Consider the following 15,967-nt stretch of genomic DNA (forward strand, 5'->3'; position numbering starts at 1 on the left):
CAATGAATTCTGTCCACCCGAAGTTTAGTTTTGCCTCTGTTACCTGCACGTTCAGAATCGTGAAATACCCACAGATTCAGAACGAAACACAATTTCTTAGATCTTTAATTCGGATAGCTTTACGTTAGCAGAATGTGAACTCCATGCGGGAGCTTTCCACAGGAACACCGGTGCTAGAACATTAACTCGCGCCTAGCATTTCAGGAAAGCACTTGCCGAGCTACCTGAAAAATATACCTGCTGCAAAAAGTTGGGAAAAATGATGAAAGAATAAGCCATCAAATAGTAACACAATGCGCTGAAAGCAAACGCCTGGCCATTTACACATTCAAATTAACGGCATAGGAGTGCTTCAAGATGCGACAATTCTTGACAGTCGCTACTTTCATCAGTGCTTTGAGTTTGACACAGTTGGTTGAGTTGTACACACAGTACAACTCAACCAAGTTGTACTGTGTGTACAACTCAGGGGTACTTCTTCGAGCATTATAGCGAGTTCTTTCTACAACACACAGTATGACAATATTTATTTTTATTTATACATAATGCAGCCCAATTGGACTATAGCAAAGCTTCATTGAACACAACATCGAAGCATTCTTTGAGGCAAATTCATTACAACACTATATAAATTGTGACTGTTACGTAATTAAAAACAAATCGGGTATTAATGAACCCAATATGTATCAGGTTAACGTGTACAAGATTTTCTCTAAAAGGCCACGACCCAGTTTCAACTTGGTCCTGGTAGTATGTTGGATTTTTCAACTGTACGAGGAAAGAAGCTGTACTTAAAAGAGGTTAGCACGTGGTTGAAATGGTTCAGGGACTGGTTTGATGCTATTCCTAGGAGGTTTCAGTTTAGCAGGTGACAGATAGCCGTTAGTTGATGAATAGCTTAGTATTTGCTGCCTGAAACATGAAAGGTATAAGGCAATCTCAATGTGTTACTGCTAAGAAAATGCAAACAGGTTCCTAGGAGCCAAATAAAAAGGCATCACAAATGAAGGAAAGCCGCCATGTTAAAGTCGGTATTCACAGAGCGAGCAAGCAAAAAATTTTAGCTTCAGTGTTACTGGTACGGCGCGAACATTTAACTAAAAAAAATTTTTTTTCTTCAGTTCATCCTTCTACATTAAGTGTGTGCCATTTCACTGATATCTCACGTATATGCCTCGTGCAATGGCCGGCTTTAATTTCATTATCAACGTAGGTGCACCCGACCAATGAACCAGTACGGTAATTAGTAACTGTGATGAATATTTGCATCCGCTATTATTGGTGGCCTCCACAGCTGTGAAATTGAACAAGGAAACATTATTGCCTTGTTTATCCTAAACCGATTTGGAAGGCACCTAGTGATGATGATAACTGACGTTCACATCTGCTATTATTGCAGTGACTAGAAAGACCTCTGCTGCTTTGATCCTTCGCGAAAATTATTGCCTCAGCTGACACAAAACAACTTAAAAAGCGACCAGCGATGACAACCAATGTACAGAACATATATTGAAGAAGCTATCCCTTTCACACCGGCTTCCACCATTTTAGTGGAAGGTGGCCCTGAAAACACCCGCCATTGTGTTACTATCATTACTATCTCGAAAATTAACTGTGCGCTTTTTCACTCAACAACGAGGCACAACTGGCAAAATCTGCAAGCGTTGTCAAGATAAACAAACATTCCGCCGTCCTCGGCTATCAGCACAGAGCCTTCAGAGTTCATCCTCCACATGACCAGTGATGGTGCTCATTGATAAATTGGTCGACTGCAACGCTAGAACCGATGCTTGGGAGAGATGGTTCACAGTTAGGAAAGATTAAGCAGCGCAAAAAAAGGACGGAACACCGAAAAAAATACGCATAGATCGGTGCTGTATCTGCGTGTTCCATCTTTTTTTGCACTGTTTAATCTTTCTTACTGCTAACAACGAATTTATGCTTAGATATCTTGATTCTTCAACTTCACTCCATCGAGATATCGCTTACAGCTCGAAAGTGCAACTCCACAGACTGTTGCTACATCATTTCCTGCCCGGAATGTTTCTACACCTCCGAAGAGAGCTATCGGCTGGGAATGCCACAAAGCCGGCCTTATCTCTTCGAATTCCAGCAGATAAGGGCATCCCCAAGTGAACAGTTCAAAACGGCGGCTCTTTAGAGCGCCCCACCGGCAGAATGCGCTTCACACTCTCTTTTCAACCTAATGTTTAAAAAAATCATTAGATGAAAAAAAAAAAATCTTCATATGAACCTGTTTATGTCGAGAAATACACATGACACATCACATTCGTACACTGCACAAATGAAGTACACAAGCCACGGGTGATGCGGCACCTCGGCAGTGTAGATGGTTGCAGCTTCATTGCCAGGTGGGAAATGGCCACCTTTGTAATGCAAAACCACACGTACAGAGCATCATGTTCATGCTAATTAACCGCAGTTGGTCAAAATTAATCTGCAACCTTCTACTGTGGCGCCTTTCGAAAGCTAGACTGCTGCCTTTGTGTCCTTAAACCTTATAATATAATCTTTTTTTACAATTCCACTCAAATGCATTGTTTTTCTGGAGGGACTTCTCAGTTTTGTTCAAATTCGACTGATTCATAAACTTTTTTTTCTTTTATATCGCTCCATACCTCTATGTGGCAATACCAACAACACATGGGGTCAAGAATTGCAATATTTTGGGTAATATATGATGCGTCGAGAGACGGTGAATCTATAGAGTGATTTATTTATTGAAAATACCTCAGCGATCCTGTACACAAGGGTGGTTAATTAAAAAAAACAAAAAAAAACAAGTTAGCTGATGTTTACAAAAAGTGATTCAACAGTGGCTTTGTAGTGAACAGGGTTGACATGAAGGACAATGTTTCAGGGGTGTTTGTTCCAGTCAGTAGCTGTGTGATATGGGCAGATATGTTACAAACGTCAAGCCATCAACATTGCCAGTGCAGAACGTATTCGTGACGAATTAGCCGTGACAGCTGTCGTTCCGTCACACCCCGTCAACCTGGCATCAAGAAGTGCCACCGTGGAACTCCACTCAACCGAAAGAAGTTGATGCAACAGTTATCAATCCCCTTGCCACACACCCTGAAGAATGCAATCAAATACAATGACACAGTGGAGTCGGTGGTCCGGAAGTATTACGACGGACTACGTGTCCCCCTACGCAACACACTCGTTGCATTCTTTCGCTAATGTCAAAGCTTTCTAGCTAATTGCAACTTTGCATGGACAGCACAGTAGGTATTTACAATGCAAAGCACCAGAGAGAGAGTAACAACAATCAAACCAAACAGAACGCTCAAGAGAATGCTTTGAGCACAATGTCGCGACTTATTCGGGTTGGGTATCGTGCTACATGTTCACAGGAATTAACAACATTAACGCTTGTTAACAATAACTATTGCAGCACTGTTGATGGCACAGAAGAAACGTACTAAAGCAGTAACGCGACTGAAGGACTTTTACGTAAGCAGTGGGTAGGTGAAAACACGTTACTTGACTTTAAAACTTAATCACATGTTGTGTACAGCTTACAGCCAGGGACATGATGATATGCGATTAGCGCTGGTTAATGAATCGTTGGGGTTTTAACGTCCCAAAACCACGAAATGATCATGAGGGTCGCCGCAGTGGAGGGCTCCGGAAATTTCGACCACCTGGGCATCTTTAACGTGCACCTAAATCTCAGTTCAGGGGTCTCTGGCATTTCCGCCTCTATCTAAAATGCGGCCGGGATTCGATCCCGGGGCCTTCGGGTCAGTAGTGGAGCACCACAGCCACTAGACCATCGTGACGGGTGCGATTAGTGCCGGGCGTCACAGGTGCAGTTTAGATCGCGATCAAGCCCGACGCCGCATCGTTGTTCTCGAACGCGACTGGTTTATTTCGACAGCCTTCATGGTCCGACCATTTTAAGGTTCCTATTCCGATCGGGCTCGATCGCGATCGAGAGTGCACACTGCGACATTTTTATGATGCCACACATGTGAAACTTCACGCGTACCAACGCGGCCGTAGCCGAGGTGGTCAATTACCTAGCGCTGACACTGGAGGAATACCGCGTCCCATCGGCAACATAAACCGACGAGATCAGAGTACAAAATCGGCACAGGACGAAGTGACGCACGCCCGCAACCACCAGCGCGATGACATTAAAGTCCACAGACTTCTGCACAACAAATTTTGGAGCGAGAGCGATGCACGTCGACTTTCGCGTGCGCGGAAAATAAGCGGTGACATTTCTTGCGTCGCCGCCTTTGCGAGGGCGACTGCCGGTCTATACGGTCAGAGTACAATGCGGCCGTTCCGTTTCTCGAAAAGTCGAGAAAACGGAACGAATGGCGCTGCTACCGGGTACAGTGTACCGGGTGCGCCGAAAGGAACTGTGACACCTGCCCCAAGCTTATCGGTGGCTACCCTCGAACGGGATAAACACAGCAAGAAAAAAAGAGGCCGTCGCGTCGTTCGGCCGAAGCTCGCTTCGCGGGCGTGCGCTCGCGGGGCCGGAGCCCGAGTTGTGACAGCCCACCAAAACTCCGAGCCGCACGCCCGAAATGCTAATGCCCCCGGCATCAAACAATCGATGAGAAGCGAGGGAAAGGGCAGAACCAGCACCGATATACGCGGGGAGGAAAAAAAAAAAAGAAACAGGCACTCACGCCTAGAACCCCGTGTGCAGGACGGCACTACGTAAAGCGTGTACGCACCTTGACCACGTCTCCCCGGCTCGTGGAGGGCTGGTCGAGACCACTCATGACGCGCCGTTCCAAAGAGGCAACAGGTTCCGATGAACTGGCCCCGTGCTCGTCCTCGGGCGAGCTAGGACTAACCTTAGGGCTTTCCGTCGACGACGGCACGGACACTTCGCCGGCGCGGTAGCTGGCTAGGCGCAGCGCCGTCGCGTCGTGGGACCCGATGGACGCCGACGACGCCGCCTTGTCACCGCTCTTAGACTTGGACAACTTTCGCATGCCGCCGCCTCCGCGGACGTCGTCAGCATCGGGGCCCGTCGCTTTGCAGCCTCTTCTACGCTACTCGCTTTTTACGGCGACAAGGCCCATTCAACCGGCGACAAAAAAACCGCACGCACGCACGCACGCACAAAACACACACAGCGTGGGGTTTGGTCGTCTGTTCGCTGGAGCCGAGGTTAGCGGCGAGAAAAACTTTCTCGGCTTCCACCCTTCTCTCGCCTTCCACTTGTCGTCGTCCAAGTTCGGCACGACGGCACAAAACTTGCCGGGAAGAGACGAAAACGATCCGACGTTCCGTGGCAGTCGCCGAGTTTTGTCGTACGACGTCCGGCGAACCACTCGCTCGCCGTTGCTGCTGGGGCCTGTCGCGGTTGCAGACGATTTTTCGGACCAGACGACGAGGAGACGCGCTGGTGTCGAGGCTAGAAATCGCGCGCCCGCAACAAAACTTTGCGCGACTTTCTGACAGTGCGAGCCGCACTTGAAGTGCGAGAAACGGCGCCGAAATAAGGAGTCTCACGAGTTCGTTTACCACGTCGACGTCGAGAAGGTGCCACTGTCATCCGATGCGCGGCTTCGTTTGTAACCAAGCGCTGCGACGGCGGCGAAGCTCGCTGACACGGAACGCTTGCGAAACCGGAGAGGTCGGCTGTGCAAAACGTCGGCCCCAATAAGCGCGCACCGACGCAACAAAACTATTCGTTGTCCTCCGTGGCCGACTTAAACGTCCCGGCTATTTCGAAGAAGGCAAATTACTCGATGACACAGCCGTTACATTTGTCTACGTTTCAGAAACGCGCTTCGACGCGTGCAGTGCGTCGTCCGCTCTTAGGCCTAGACATGTTGCGCTACCTGGTTGCAACAGTGCGCCCTACTCCGCGCCTGGGCAGAGCTCTCGCGAAACTTGGGGCCGATCGCTGCAAAAGGACCGTGCCGAAAGTTGGCCGTTGCGCTTCACTTACGCATGCTTCTGCTCATTCCGGACGTTAGGGACGTTCCTTTGCACTCGAAGCTTCTCGCTCTGCGATTTGCGCTGCAAATTCGACCTGCGAACTCATGTTTTCGCTCAAAATGTGCATCCCCCTTCGCGCTGCATCCACCAGCCGCGGCCATACGCAGGAAAAAGTGTCCCCGGCTGCGTAGTCGTCGATGCGCACTAAAACCCGCGGCCCCCGGGCCGCTACGTCACGCCCAGGGATCGCCCGGGTTTTCCACAGGCGCCGCCGGCAGCGACACGGCGCGGAGAAAACGCGAACGTCCCAGTCGAGCCGCGGCTCTGGCCCCGAGCACCGGGCTTCTTCAGTGCTCAGCCGGTCCCAAGCGGCGGACCCTCTTGCAGTTTGCTACACCGCGAGGCCCGTCGAGCCCTCGGTGTTGTTTATTTATTTATTATTCTAACACTGTGGCGTTTCCTGTTAACAGAAAGTCGACTTCCGTCGCGGCGGCTGACGACGCCTTTTTATGTTCTCCGTGCCATCTGCTTCGTGCGGTAAGGCGTATGATTGACGCCGACAGGATATTGCGGCACCTCACGAAGCAGCCGTCAAGAATGCGGCACGCCGTGTTATCGCAGCGTTGGCGGTGTGTGCCTTATCTTCGCAGCCATTTCCACCAGGTTTTATAACGTTCTCCAACAGCTCTTCTTTCCTCTCAGGCTCGGAGAATTCACTTCTCGCTTAATTTTATCGTTCTGTGTTTTTTTTTTTTTCTCTGAGAAGTAAAAGCCGGTGTCTGACATGCGAGCTATATGTTGCATGCAGAAAGCAAGAGGAAAAACTTCAGAGCAATTCTTCCAATCGATGTTGACAAACTGCGTGTAGAGTTGACGTGAACTTACAAAGCTACCGCGCTCGGTCGCTATTGGGTGTGACCCGGGGCCCGGGAGTTCGAAACCCCGGGCGCCAGCCTTGCGAAGCGACGCTGCTGTGCGCTCCAGCAAAACGTCAGTTAGGAATGCTTTTTGTTTTTTCTTAGCTCTGTAACGTCCAACCCTACGGGCATGGTTCGTCCACGTCGTGGGTTCGTCACGGTGCCTTCATCAGGCCAGTCCCTTCCGCTCGCTCGTAGCAGACGAACTTTGAGCCAACTAGAGTCGTGTAATCAGCCGCCCAACTTCGCGTCAAAATTCAAACCTTTTTGGTAACAACGCTGAACAACTCACAATGTTGGTTGCCATCTACAGCGTAAACAAATAAACACTACTCTTGTTTCAACGTCAATTCTTTGACAAAAATAGTGTGTTTCTTCGATCCTAGACGACGCAGCAATCTGTAAAACAAGTTCAGTTAGACCTATTTTGTTGCGTTTTTAAGCACGAGGATTGTGGGGAAGTTTTTGACTGGGCCCTGCTTTTTGGAACCCGAGCTAGAGGTTGCGTTGACGACCGTTTTGACGTTATATTTTGCGCTATACAGTGTACTTTGTTGATCCTAGATGGCGCAGCAATCTGTAAAGCACAATTGAGTACGACAATAGCTTTGCGTTTCTAATCGCGTGGGCTGTGGTGAGTTTGCCGACTGGTCCCTGTTTTCCGGAACTTGAGCGAGGGGCTGGGCCGGCGGCCGTCGTTTGGCTCCGCCCCCTCTTGAAGGTCCACGGCGAAGTCCCGGGCCCCGGGCTTGCCCGGGGTCCGCAGACCCTAGATGGCCTCGCCCTCCCCTTCACTGCTGTCAGCCACTAGGTCACACGGTCGCTTTCCCTTTCTCCAGTCTCCCCTTACCGGTGTCGAGCAGCAAACAAAAACGCATCGCGCGAGACGGGAAACAGAGAAAATAAAATAGAGCACGCAACAGCCGTATTAGCAGACGCTTCGCTTTCACTCACGTAGCTGCTTTTTTGCTCGAAGCGCCCAAAAAAAATTTCTTTAACGAAACGTTCCGAACCAGGGCCCAAAATTTCAACGCCACTGCGCCAACCCGAAATGTCGTCTGCAATCGTCAGCCCGTTTTTCGTCTGCTATGCGGCCAGTGTAATGCTAACAGCGGCTTCGGTGGCATCGGGCGGGCTCTTTATTAAATAAATAGAGAGATAAAGGAGAGGAGGAGGGAAGAGGAAGAAAGGACGTCCCTGACTTGGCGCTCCAGCCGCTGGCTGAGGAGGACCGCCGGGAGAGGGAAGAGGTAAGGAGCGTAGTAAATCTTACGCTTCCCGAAAAGTAGGTCAATGCTCGGGGAAATGCGCTCCGCTTACTGTAGACGCTGTTGCTGTTCGCATTAAGCGATGGCCTCGCCGCCCGTTCACACTATGCGGCGCCCCGGAAAGACGCGACGGCCACTCTGTAGCTCCACTCAGTGCGGACAGCTCGTCGCGTTGCACGCATTTATTTGCACGAAGGTGTATCCACATCCATGGAGCGTGGTACTACTGGCGTATAGCATACGGTGCAAAGCTTAGCTTAAGCTCAGAATATGTGGTTGTGCGTACTCAGCTACAGGTTGTGTACAGTTGTGCTTTTCATTTGGTCTTTTATACGCGTGCAAATTTTAGTTCCACTTAGTAAAGCTTGCACAAATCAGCTGCATCTTCAACAAGTTCACCTTAAATGCCAGATTAAGTTGTGAAAAGTTTCGGAGAAAACGTGTTACTTCATACGGCTTTTGGTAAGTCGCTAATTAAAATCACAGCCCTATTCGAAATACACGTTGATTGCACTCCGCACGCGATAACGAAATCACGTGGTGCCCCCTATTGTGCACTTAACCATTCGTGTATACTATGTAATTTCTTGTGCAAAACTTCACTATTTACTCGACGCAGGATCCAACGCAAGACCGACACCGCAGAATACGTCCCATGCTAACACTCTGGCATTCCATGCATGAAAATATTTTCTATTTGTTCGACGAGCATCTTGCAACATAGTGTTCCACGCTGTTGCCCTACGCAACATAATGTGTCGCGATGCAAGAGCTGCAACATATTCCGTGCTTACGAACACAACGCATAGGAAAACAAACCGTTGTACTGCAAAGAATAGCGCAGGGAGCAATTACTGACAGCGTTGGGCCTATTAGCGAGATCTAGAAATTGAGGGGCCAACGCCTGTCCACTCTATTGGCCACGTATACAAACTGCATGTTTAGATTCAAGCGAACATAATCGTCTGCGTTGGCGTAGCCAGGAGGGTGTTGGGAGGGGGGTTCAACCCCCCCCCCCCCCCCCCCGAAATTTCAGACCTTCAAGGCGCCTGCTAATCTGGGGTGGGATTCTGCACAATCGTATAGGCGAATACCGCCATACTCAGGAATTCGCTATTATTGCAGCTTCTTACTGGTTCACAGGGTCATCAGTCATTGGCTCAGAACACTACTATTTCAGAAATTGACGATATGGCGCAATCCGTGAGTCATTCTTTCCGATGTGTCTCTTGCAAGAGCGTTATTGTGGACGCGGCTAGGATTGCATATACACAGTAAAGTTGGTAGTTGGACTAGTTGGACATGCAGTTAAAATTGCATGTGCAGTTAAAACTCGATATAACGAACTTCAATGTAGCGAAATTCTCGATATAACGAAGTATGTCGCTTGTCACAACTGGATGCCCATAGAACACCGCCTATTTTGAGCCCGTGTTATCAGCGACTTCAGTATAAGGAAGTTTTGAGTGCTGCCGAGGAGGAAGACCGAGGCGATAAACTGAAACTTCGGTTGTAGGGCCAGAACTGTCATATGGTTGAGTTGCACGGTTGCAGTTGCAAACATGTGGTTTGCAACTGCAACCGACAAACATATGGTTGCAGTTGCAAACAAAATGCAAGCACTTAAGATTAGAGCGGGCGTACATGCCGCTCGACCAAAGGCGTAGCCAAAAATGTTTTTCAGGGGGTGGGGGTTCAACCTGGTTACCCTTTATATATTTTCGTGCGTTCGTTTGCATGTGTGCGTGCCTGCATATATACGCAAGCAAAATTGCAAACTCTCAGGGTTTGTAACCACCTCACCCCCCCCCCCCCCCCCAATCCCCGTGGCTACGCCAATAGATATAATACTGGGGCACGAGTCTATATTAAGTCTATGGGGCACGATTATATCTATATGCTTAAGCTGTCCGTAATTTGCGTGGCCTATCAGAACACTATCATCATCATGAATGGGCGTGTGCCACAGCAATTGGGCAAATCCCACTACTCACCACTGCTTCACTAAGAGAGAGAGAAAGCTACAGAAAGAAAGAGAGAAAATTTGAGAGAAATAATGGGAATAAGGACATGAGAGGATAGAAAGACAGGGAAAGATATTGAAAGAGAGAAAAGGAGAAGGAAAGGAAAACACAGAAAGAGAGAGCAAAGAGAGAGAAAGAGAGATAGAGAGAAATAAAGAGAAAGAAATATATAGAGAGAAAAGCAGAGATAAAGAAAGGGTCATTCTATGACAGGTGCGAACCCTCGCTTTTGGGGTTCGGACATCCGTGTCGTGACCAACCTAGCTAACGCCTAGCAACAACCTATCGAAGCAACCAGATTAGACTTCAGAATCGTCCAGTTGCGCTGTTTCAAGGCTTGCGCGACTTAGTGCAAGCTTCGCCAATTTTTTAAGTCTATGGAGGGGGGGGGGGGTACGAGTTTAATGGTGCCAATGGACTTGTGCTACATAGACTTAATACACAAACTGCTGGGCTAGTTGGTGAGGCGTGATGTAAAAGCAGTATCGCATCCGAAACACACGCGTTCGGGTGTCAGTACCCCTCGAACACGAAGGGGCACTGACACTAATTTTCGAAGCTGTCTTTACTCCAGCAAAGTTAGAAATTGGGCTAGTTGGTTGTGCATGTTGGGAGGGAGTTGCGCTACAGTTAACTGGGACTTGACAAAGCTAGAGGACGGACGAACGGAATGGACACGACAAGCGCAAACTATCAACTGAAATTTATTGAAAAGAACATTGAAGGGCGAAAATATTCTACGAATCTGGAGGGCGTTACATTCTTCTGAACTGGTATCTTGCGCCACACGTGCCTCTTGTGGGGTGACGTCAATGGTGCTTGTTTCTTCTGATGAAGTCGATTTCTTGTGGCGTTAGTAGAATGGAGCATGAGCTGACGCATGCGCTTTGCTGGTTAGTTATGTGGTAGGCCTCCCATATTTCTCTGGTCGTCTTGTTCTTTGATTTGGCTAAAACTGCAGTTTCTTCGAACTTTGGGCTGCACCCGCATTCTCTGCAGTGCATTGACAGGTTGCCTGTTACTGCCGTCTGTTGACATGCGTAGCGGTGCTCTTTCAGCCGTTCGTTCACACAACGACCCGATTGTCCTACGTATGCTCTGCCACAAGTCAGTGGGATGGAATACACAATGCCAACTTCGCATTCTCCGTATTTTTTGGCATGACGAGTTCGGCATTCTTCTTTTTTCAAGTCCTTGTCGTTTACTCTTTCGCACATACTTTTCAGCTTGACCGGGGCTGAAAAAACAACGTCCACCTCATGCCTGGCTCCTATGTTTTTCAATTTGTGGGATGCCTTGTGCACGTAAGGGACAACCACCGGTTTTTTGTCCTTCTTCGTGCGGTCTGCGCTTTTCCTTCGCTTCAATTCTTGCAACATGGTCTCTCCTACGGAGACCAGCACTCTGTCCGGGTAACCACTTCCTTGTAGGCGTTGCACTTGCAAGTTGAAACTCTCACTGCATCTGTGTGCGCAGGATTTTTTGATTGCTTGGAGCATGCATGCGTTAGCGATCGCCCTCTTCACTAGTTTCGTGTGTGCAGAGTCAAAGCGAAGTAGCACATATGGCTCTCTTCTTGCCTTATGTTCAGATCTAATTATTGTAGGGTACTTTCGATGGGAATTTCATGGGTGAACTGCAGACCTTCGTGCGCTTCCGTAAACATCTTGACCACTCTTTCCACGGCGGTTGCGTCTATTGGCTGGTTTACACACACGAGGTAGTCGTCGACATACCTGAAGCATCTCACGACGTTGGTCCCTTGAAACTGTTGATGAAGTGCTCTATCTCCTACCGCCAAGAACATGTCCCAGAGTGTAGGGGCCAGACGCGACCCTATGCAAATACCATCGACTTGCTTGTATACCACACTACTGTGTTCTATGAGCAACGCCCCTAAGTACACTTCCAGAAGTTTCATGAAATTTGCTAAGCTTATCCCACATTGGTTTTGAAATCTAACATTTCCGAATTCTCCGATCGATTCTTCAACTGCTCTGAGGGCTGCCTTTTGCGGAATGTTGTAATAGAGGTCCTTAACGTCAATCGAGAAAATTGAGGTGCAGGAACTTGTTTCAAGGAATTCAACAACACTGTCCGAATTCCTGATGAGGAAAGGATCATTGACGGCGAGCGTTTTCAGGTGCTCCTGTAAAAAGCATGCCAGGTTGTTCTGCCAAGTCGAGCGGCCTTCTACGATGAGCCTGAAGGGGTTTCCTTCTTTATGCGTCTTGACTACAAAGAACGGCCGCAAGCTGTCTCTGTCGCTCTTTTTGATGCTCTTTGCAAGTTTTTCAAGCCCCAATTCAAGGCATAGGTTTCCGGCGTCAGCGCGACGTTTCTTTAGGTTCTTCTGATTCATCTGCTTGTCTTCTACAAAGTGTTTGTTAAGTGCTTCTATTGCTTTTTTGTTGTACATATCCTTGCTTGTTGTCACAAACACTCCAGTCTTGTCTGAGATGAGCAGACTCCACGAGTGCTGTCTAAAGTACTCCACCACTTTCGTCATCCCTGCAGATGCTTGCTTTTTTCGCGTTCCTGTCTTTAGGTCTATTCCCTTGAGTCCTTCCATGATGCCGGCCAACCTTGCCTGTTCCGGTATTTTGTCGGTGACTGCATGTACCATTCCTACGTATTCTGCCGCGTCCAGGCTCGGTTGTAGGACGAACTACTTCAGCTGCTATCTTATGTTCAGACAAGTTAATGGCTGCTTCTTTAGTCTTCCCATCGCTATACGAGGGTCCTCTTCTTTTCTGCTTGCGCGGTAAATAGGCGAATGTCGCCTTCCATACTTGCTCCGCCTGATGTTCAGCTAGCTCGAAGAAATACTTCTTCATGCTTTTGCATGTAGCCGGGTTGAGCGTGCTAGCACACGTAGCCGATATATGGTCTCTGTAAATGCGTACTCGCCTCCAGTTCTCTTGGCGGAGAATTCTGCAGAGCCTGCGAGCCGTGGCCTCCGATGGTGCAATCCCTCCAAACATTGCCGAGACGACCGGGGAAGACTTCATCAGAAGAAACAAGCACCATTGACGTCACCCACAAGAGGCACGTGTGGCGCAAGATACCAGTTCAGAAGAATGTAACGCCCTCCAGATAGATTCGTAGAATATTTTCGCCCTTCAATGTTCTTTTCAATAAATTTCAGTTGATAGTTTGCGCTTGTCGTGTCCATTCCGTTCGTCCCGTCCTCTAGCTTTGTTAAGTCCCAGTTAACTGTAGCGCAATTCCCTCCCAACATGTCTTTACTCCGCCACACAAATCTCCTCTGTGCAGACACGCCTCTGAAGAATTGTATGAAGCTCAGCAGATGCTCATATAGGATGCTTTATTCCGATTTCAAAGTCAATTCTCGCATGTCGCCCCTACTCACATCGACACCAGCCTGTCGTCGGGCTAAGGTGGCTAGAATTGGGAGGTGTGAAAACCGGCCGCTCTAAGTTGGCCCCCATTCGCGATCCCGCAGCGGTGGCGCTGTAGTCGGAGGCGCTGCCAGCTTGCGCTGTGGTAATGCACTCGCGCATGGGCGTCGGCAGGATTTTGTCTTCGGGGGTGCAAACCCGTGCTGCATCGCGTATGGTGGAGTGGGGGAACGCTGGTGTGGCTCCAGGGAGGCGGGGAAAATGCCCCCTGCCAACGACCATGCGCTCGCGTCGGTGCTAGATTTTCGCCAGTGAAAGAGCGCTTTATCAATATAAACATTTTTACTCACTCAAGGATCACGGCATTAGTGCGAAGCTTTCAGCCGCCAACAACGAGGCATAATTCGAGCCTCCATAATCAAACCATTCTTCGATGAAGTGTTATTTCTAATGAACCAATGTTTACATGTTTGATGAAGGCAAAATTATGTTCATCTTCATAAGATTTATCTAGACATTTACGGAGTAAAAGAGAAAGCTTCTTCCTGCAGGAGCGTTATATCTTTGACGACGTTTTTAACCTTTGATACATTGTAGTTACTCGTACTACTAAATATACCTCGAGAGTGCGCCTTGCCTTGTCCTTTTGTTCCTTGCCATTTACTCAATGCTGAATATGCATTACACTCGAGGTCGCGCCATCACGGAGCCAGTATGCTCAAAGTTGAATAGAAATTGAGACAGCAATTAGTTTCATCGCTTCAACAAAATTTAATTGGCATCATTTTGTGAGCAATACACTGGTGGATACTCTTGTAGGTGATGCGCATTTATTCAACTGTTTTTTTTAATTTGTCCTCGATTTATCCCTGGTTGACAGGGGCGTAGCCAAGGGGGGGGGGGTTTGGGGGGTTCAAACCCCCCCCCCCCCGAAATTTTTCAATTTTGCTTGCGTATATATACGCGCACACATACAAACGCACGCACGAACATACATGAAGTATGGGTGAAACCCCCCCCCCCCCCCCCCCCCCCCCCCCGAAAAAAATTTCTGGCTACGCCCCTGCTGGTTGAGCCCCTTCAAAGGCAAATGAACCCTCGATAGTGATGCAAAAGAATTTGACCACTGATATTGTCCATTCTTCACATGTTCGACGTAGCCAATTTCTGCAACACGCTCCTTACAGAGCTGCAACAAGCTGCCTACTATCTTTGAATGCAAGCGCACTGTGCTGAACACAAGTGTCAGCCTGCTTTACATGTAATATCTGTGTCAAGTTGTATAGTAACTTTGATGGATACAGCAGCCCTCAAATATCCCATTTGCCAGTTATCTGACTTTGCAGCTGTCATGCAGTGCTTTCTATTAGCACGATGCACGCATTTTTGCAGTGTGTGCAGCCCGATAGCAGAATGCGCTATGTAACTGCGTAGCCCGCTATTAAATACACAAGGTGAGCATCGCTGCGTTGCTCTTTATAGTCGATGAAAGTATAATAAATAAAATAAAACAGAAGAAGAAAATAAAACGTTCAGGTTTTAGGGGCGAAGCTCCTTAAGGCGGCACCCGTTCGTCCCTCGTAGTCGTCGTCGTCGTCGTAGTAGTAGTAGTAGTAGTAGTAGTAGTCGTAGTCCGTAACAAGTCTTACGCTTTGACCTCCAAGGTGGTGCCGGTGGGAGATTTTTCCTGTGCATTGTTGAACAATAAAAAATTCGCAGCGTGCGCGTTAACTAAAAGCCGAATTCTTCTGTCTCTCATTCCCCATTAGCAGCCATTGGCATGTTCCAGTAGGAAACGTTAGTAGAAGTAGAAGTGTAAGTGTTAGCTAAAAGCCGACTTCTTCTGTCTCTCATTCCCATTAGCAGCCATTGTTTACCTCCAAGGTAGTGCCTGGTGAGATTTCTCCTGTGCGTGATTAAACAATAAAAATTTTGTTCAAAACGCCGTTGATTGATGAAATAAACCAACGAAAGACGCCAGATGTTTTGTAAAAGCAGAACGAAAGAACGCCAGATGTTTCTAAAGCAAAACGAAAAGACGCCAGCTGCTTAACGAAAGACGCCAGATTTTTCTAAAGCAATGGTTTTCTAAACAATGAAAATTCACAGCGTACATGTAAAATTAAAGTGAGCTGCAAGTCGTCATAACTCATCGAACCTTTAGTATAAACGCGCCCGATCTCACGTCGGTGATGATGTACTGGGCAGAAATCACGGAAGATTCACGGTTTACCGATGAACCTCCGCAGCTTCGCCCACTCATCATCATTCACTCCGTGGATATGCTGTGATTTTTTTCATTTATCACTTGCCCGTGCTTGTCACAGACGCACGCAAAAACCTTTGCAGCACTTGAACGGGTTCAGTACATTTACCTTGTGTCAAAATGTTTTTTCACAGATGGCCGAATTCTCGCTGTATCGCTCTGTCGGCCTTTGGGATTGCCCGCTTCCAAA

At 48.2% G+C, this 15,967-nt stretch overlaps 2 protein-coding genes across 5 annotated transcripts in view; both read right to left on the reverse strand.

The window, feature by feature from the left end:
* LOC119405346 (leucine-rich repeat protein SHOC-2) overlaps positions 1-5,324 on the reverse strand; it is a 139,432-nt gene extending 134,108 nt beyond the window's left edge. The window contains exon 1 of one of the 4 annotated variants that reach the window (XM_037672180.2): positions 4,722-5,324. In XM_037672180.2, the coding sequence (XP_037528108.1) occupies positions 4,722-4,985 (264 nt within the window). In that variant the 5' untranslated portion in view covers positions 4,986-5,324. The remainder of the gene's footprint in view (positions 1-4,721) is intronic. The other 3 variants (XM_037672181.2, XM_037672182.2, XM_037672183.2) reach the window with 3 other exon arrangements.
* Positions 1-15,967, reverse strand: part of LOC119405345 (60S ribosomal protein L32) — a 219,441-nt gene that overhangs the window by 162,870 nt on the left and 40,604 nt on the right. The window lies entirely within an intron of this gene.

Source organism: Rhipicephalus sanguineus, chromosome 9 (assembly GCF_013339695.2).
Source record: "Rhipicephalus sanguineus isolate Rsan-2018 chromosome 9, BIME_Rsan_1.4, whole genome shotgun sequence".
NCBI classification, from domain to species: Eukaryota; Metazoa; Arthropoda; class Arachnida; order Ixodida; family Ixodidae; genus Rhipicephalus; species Rhipicephalus sanguineus.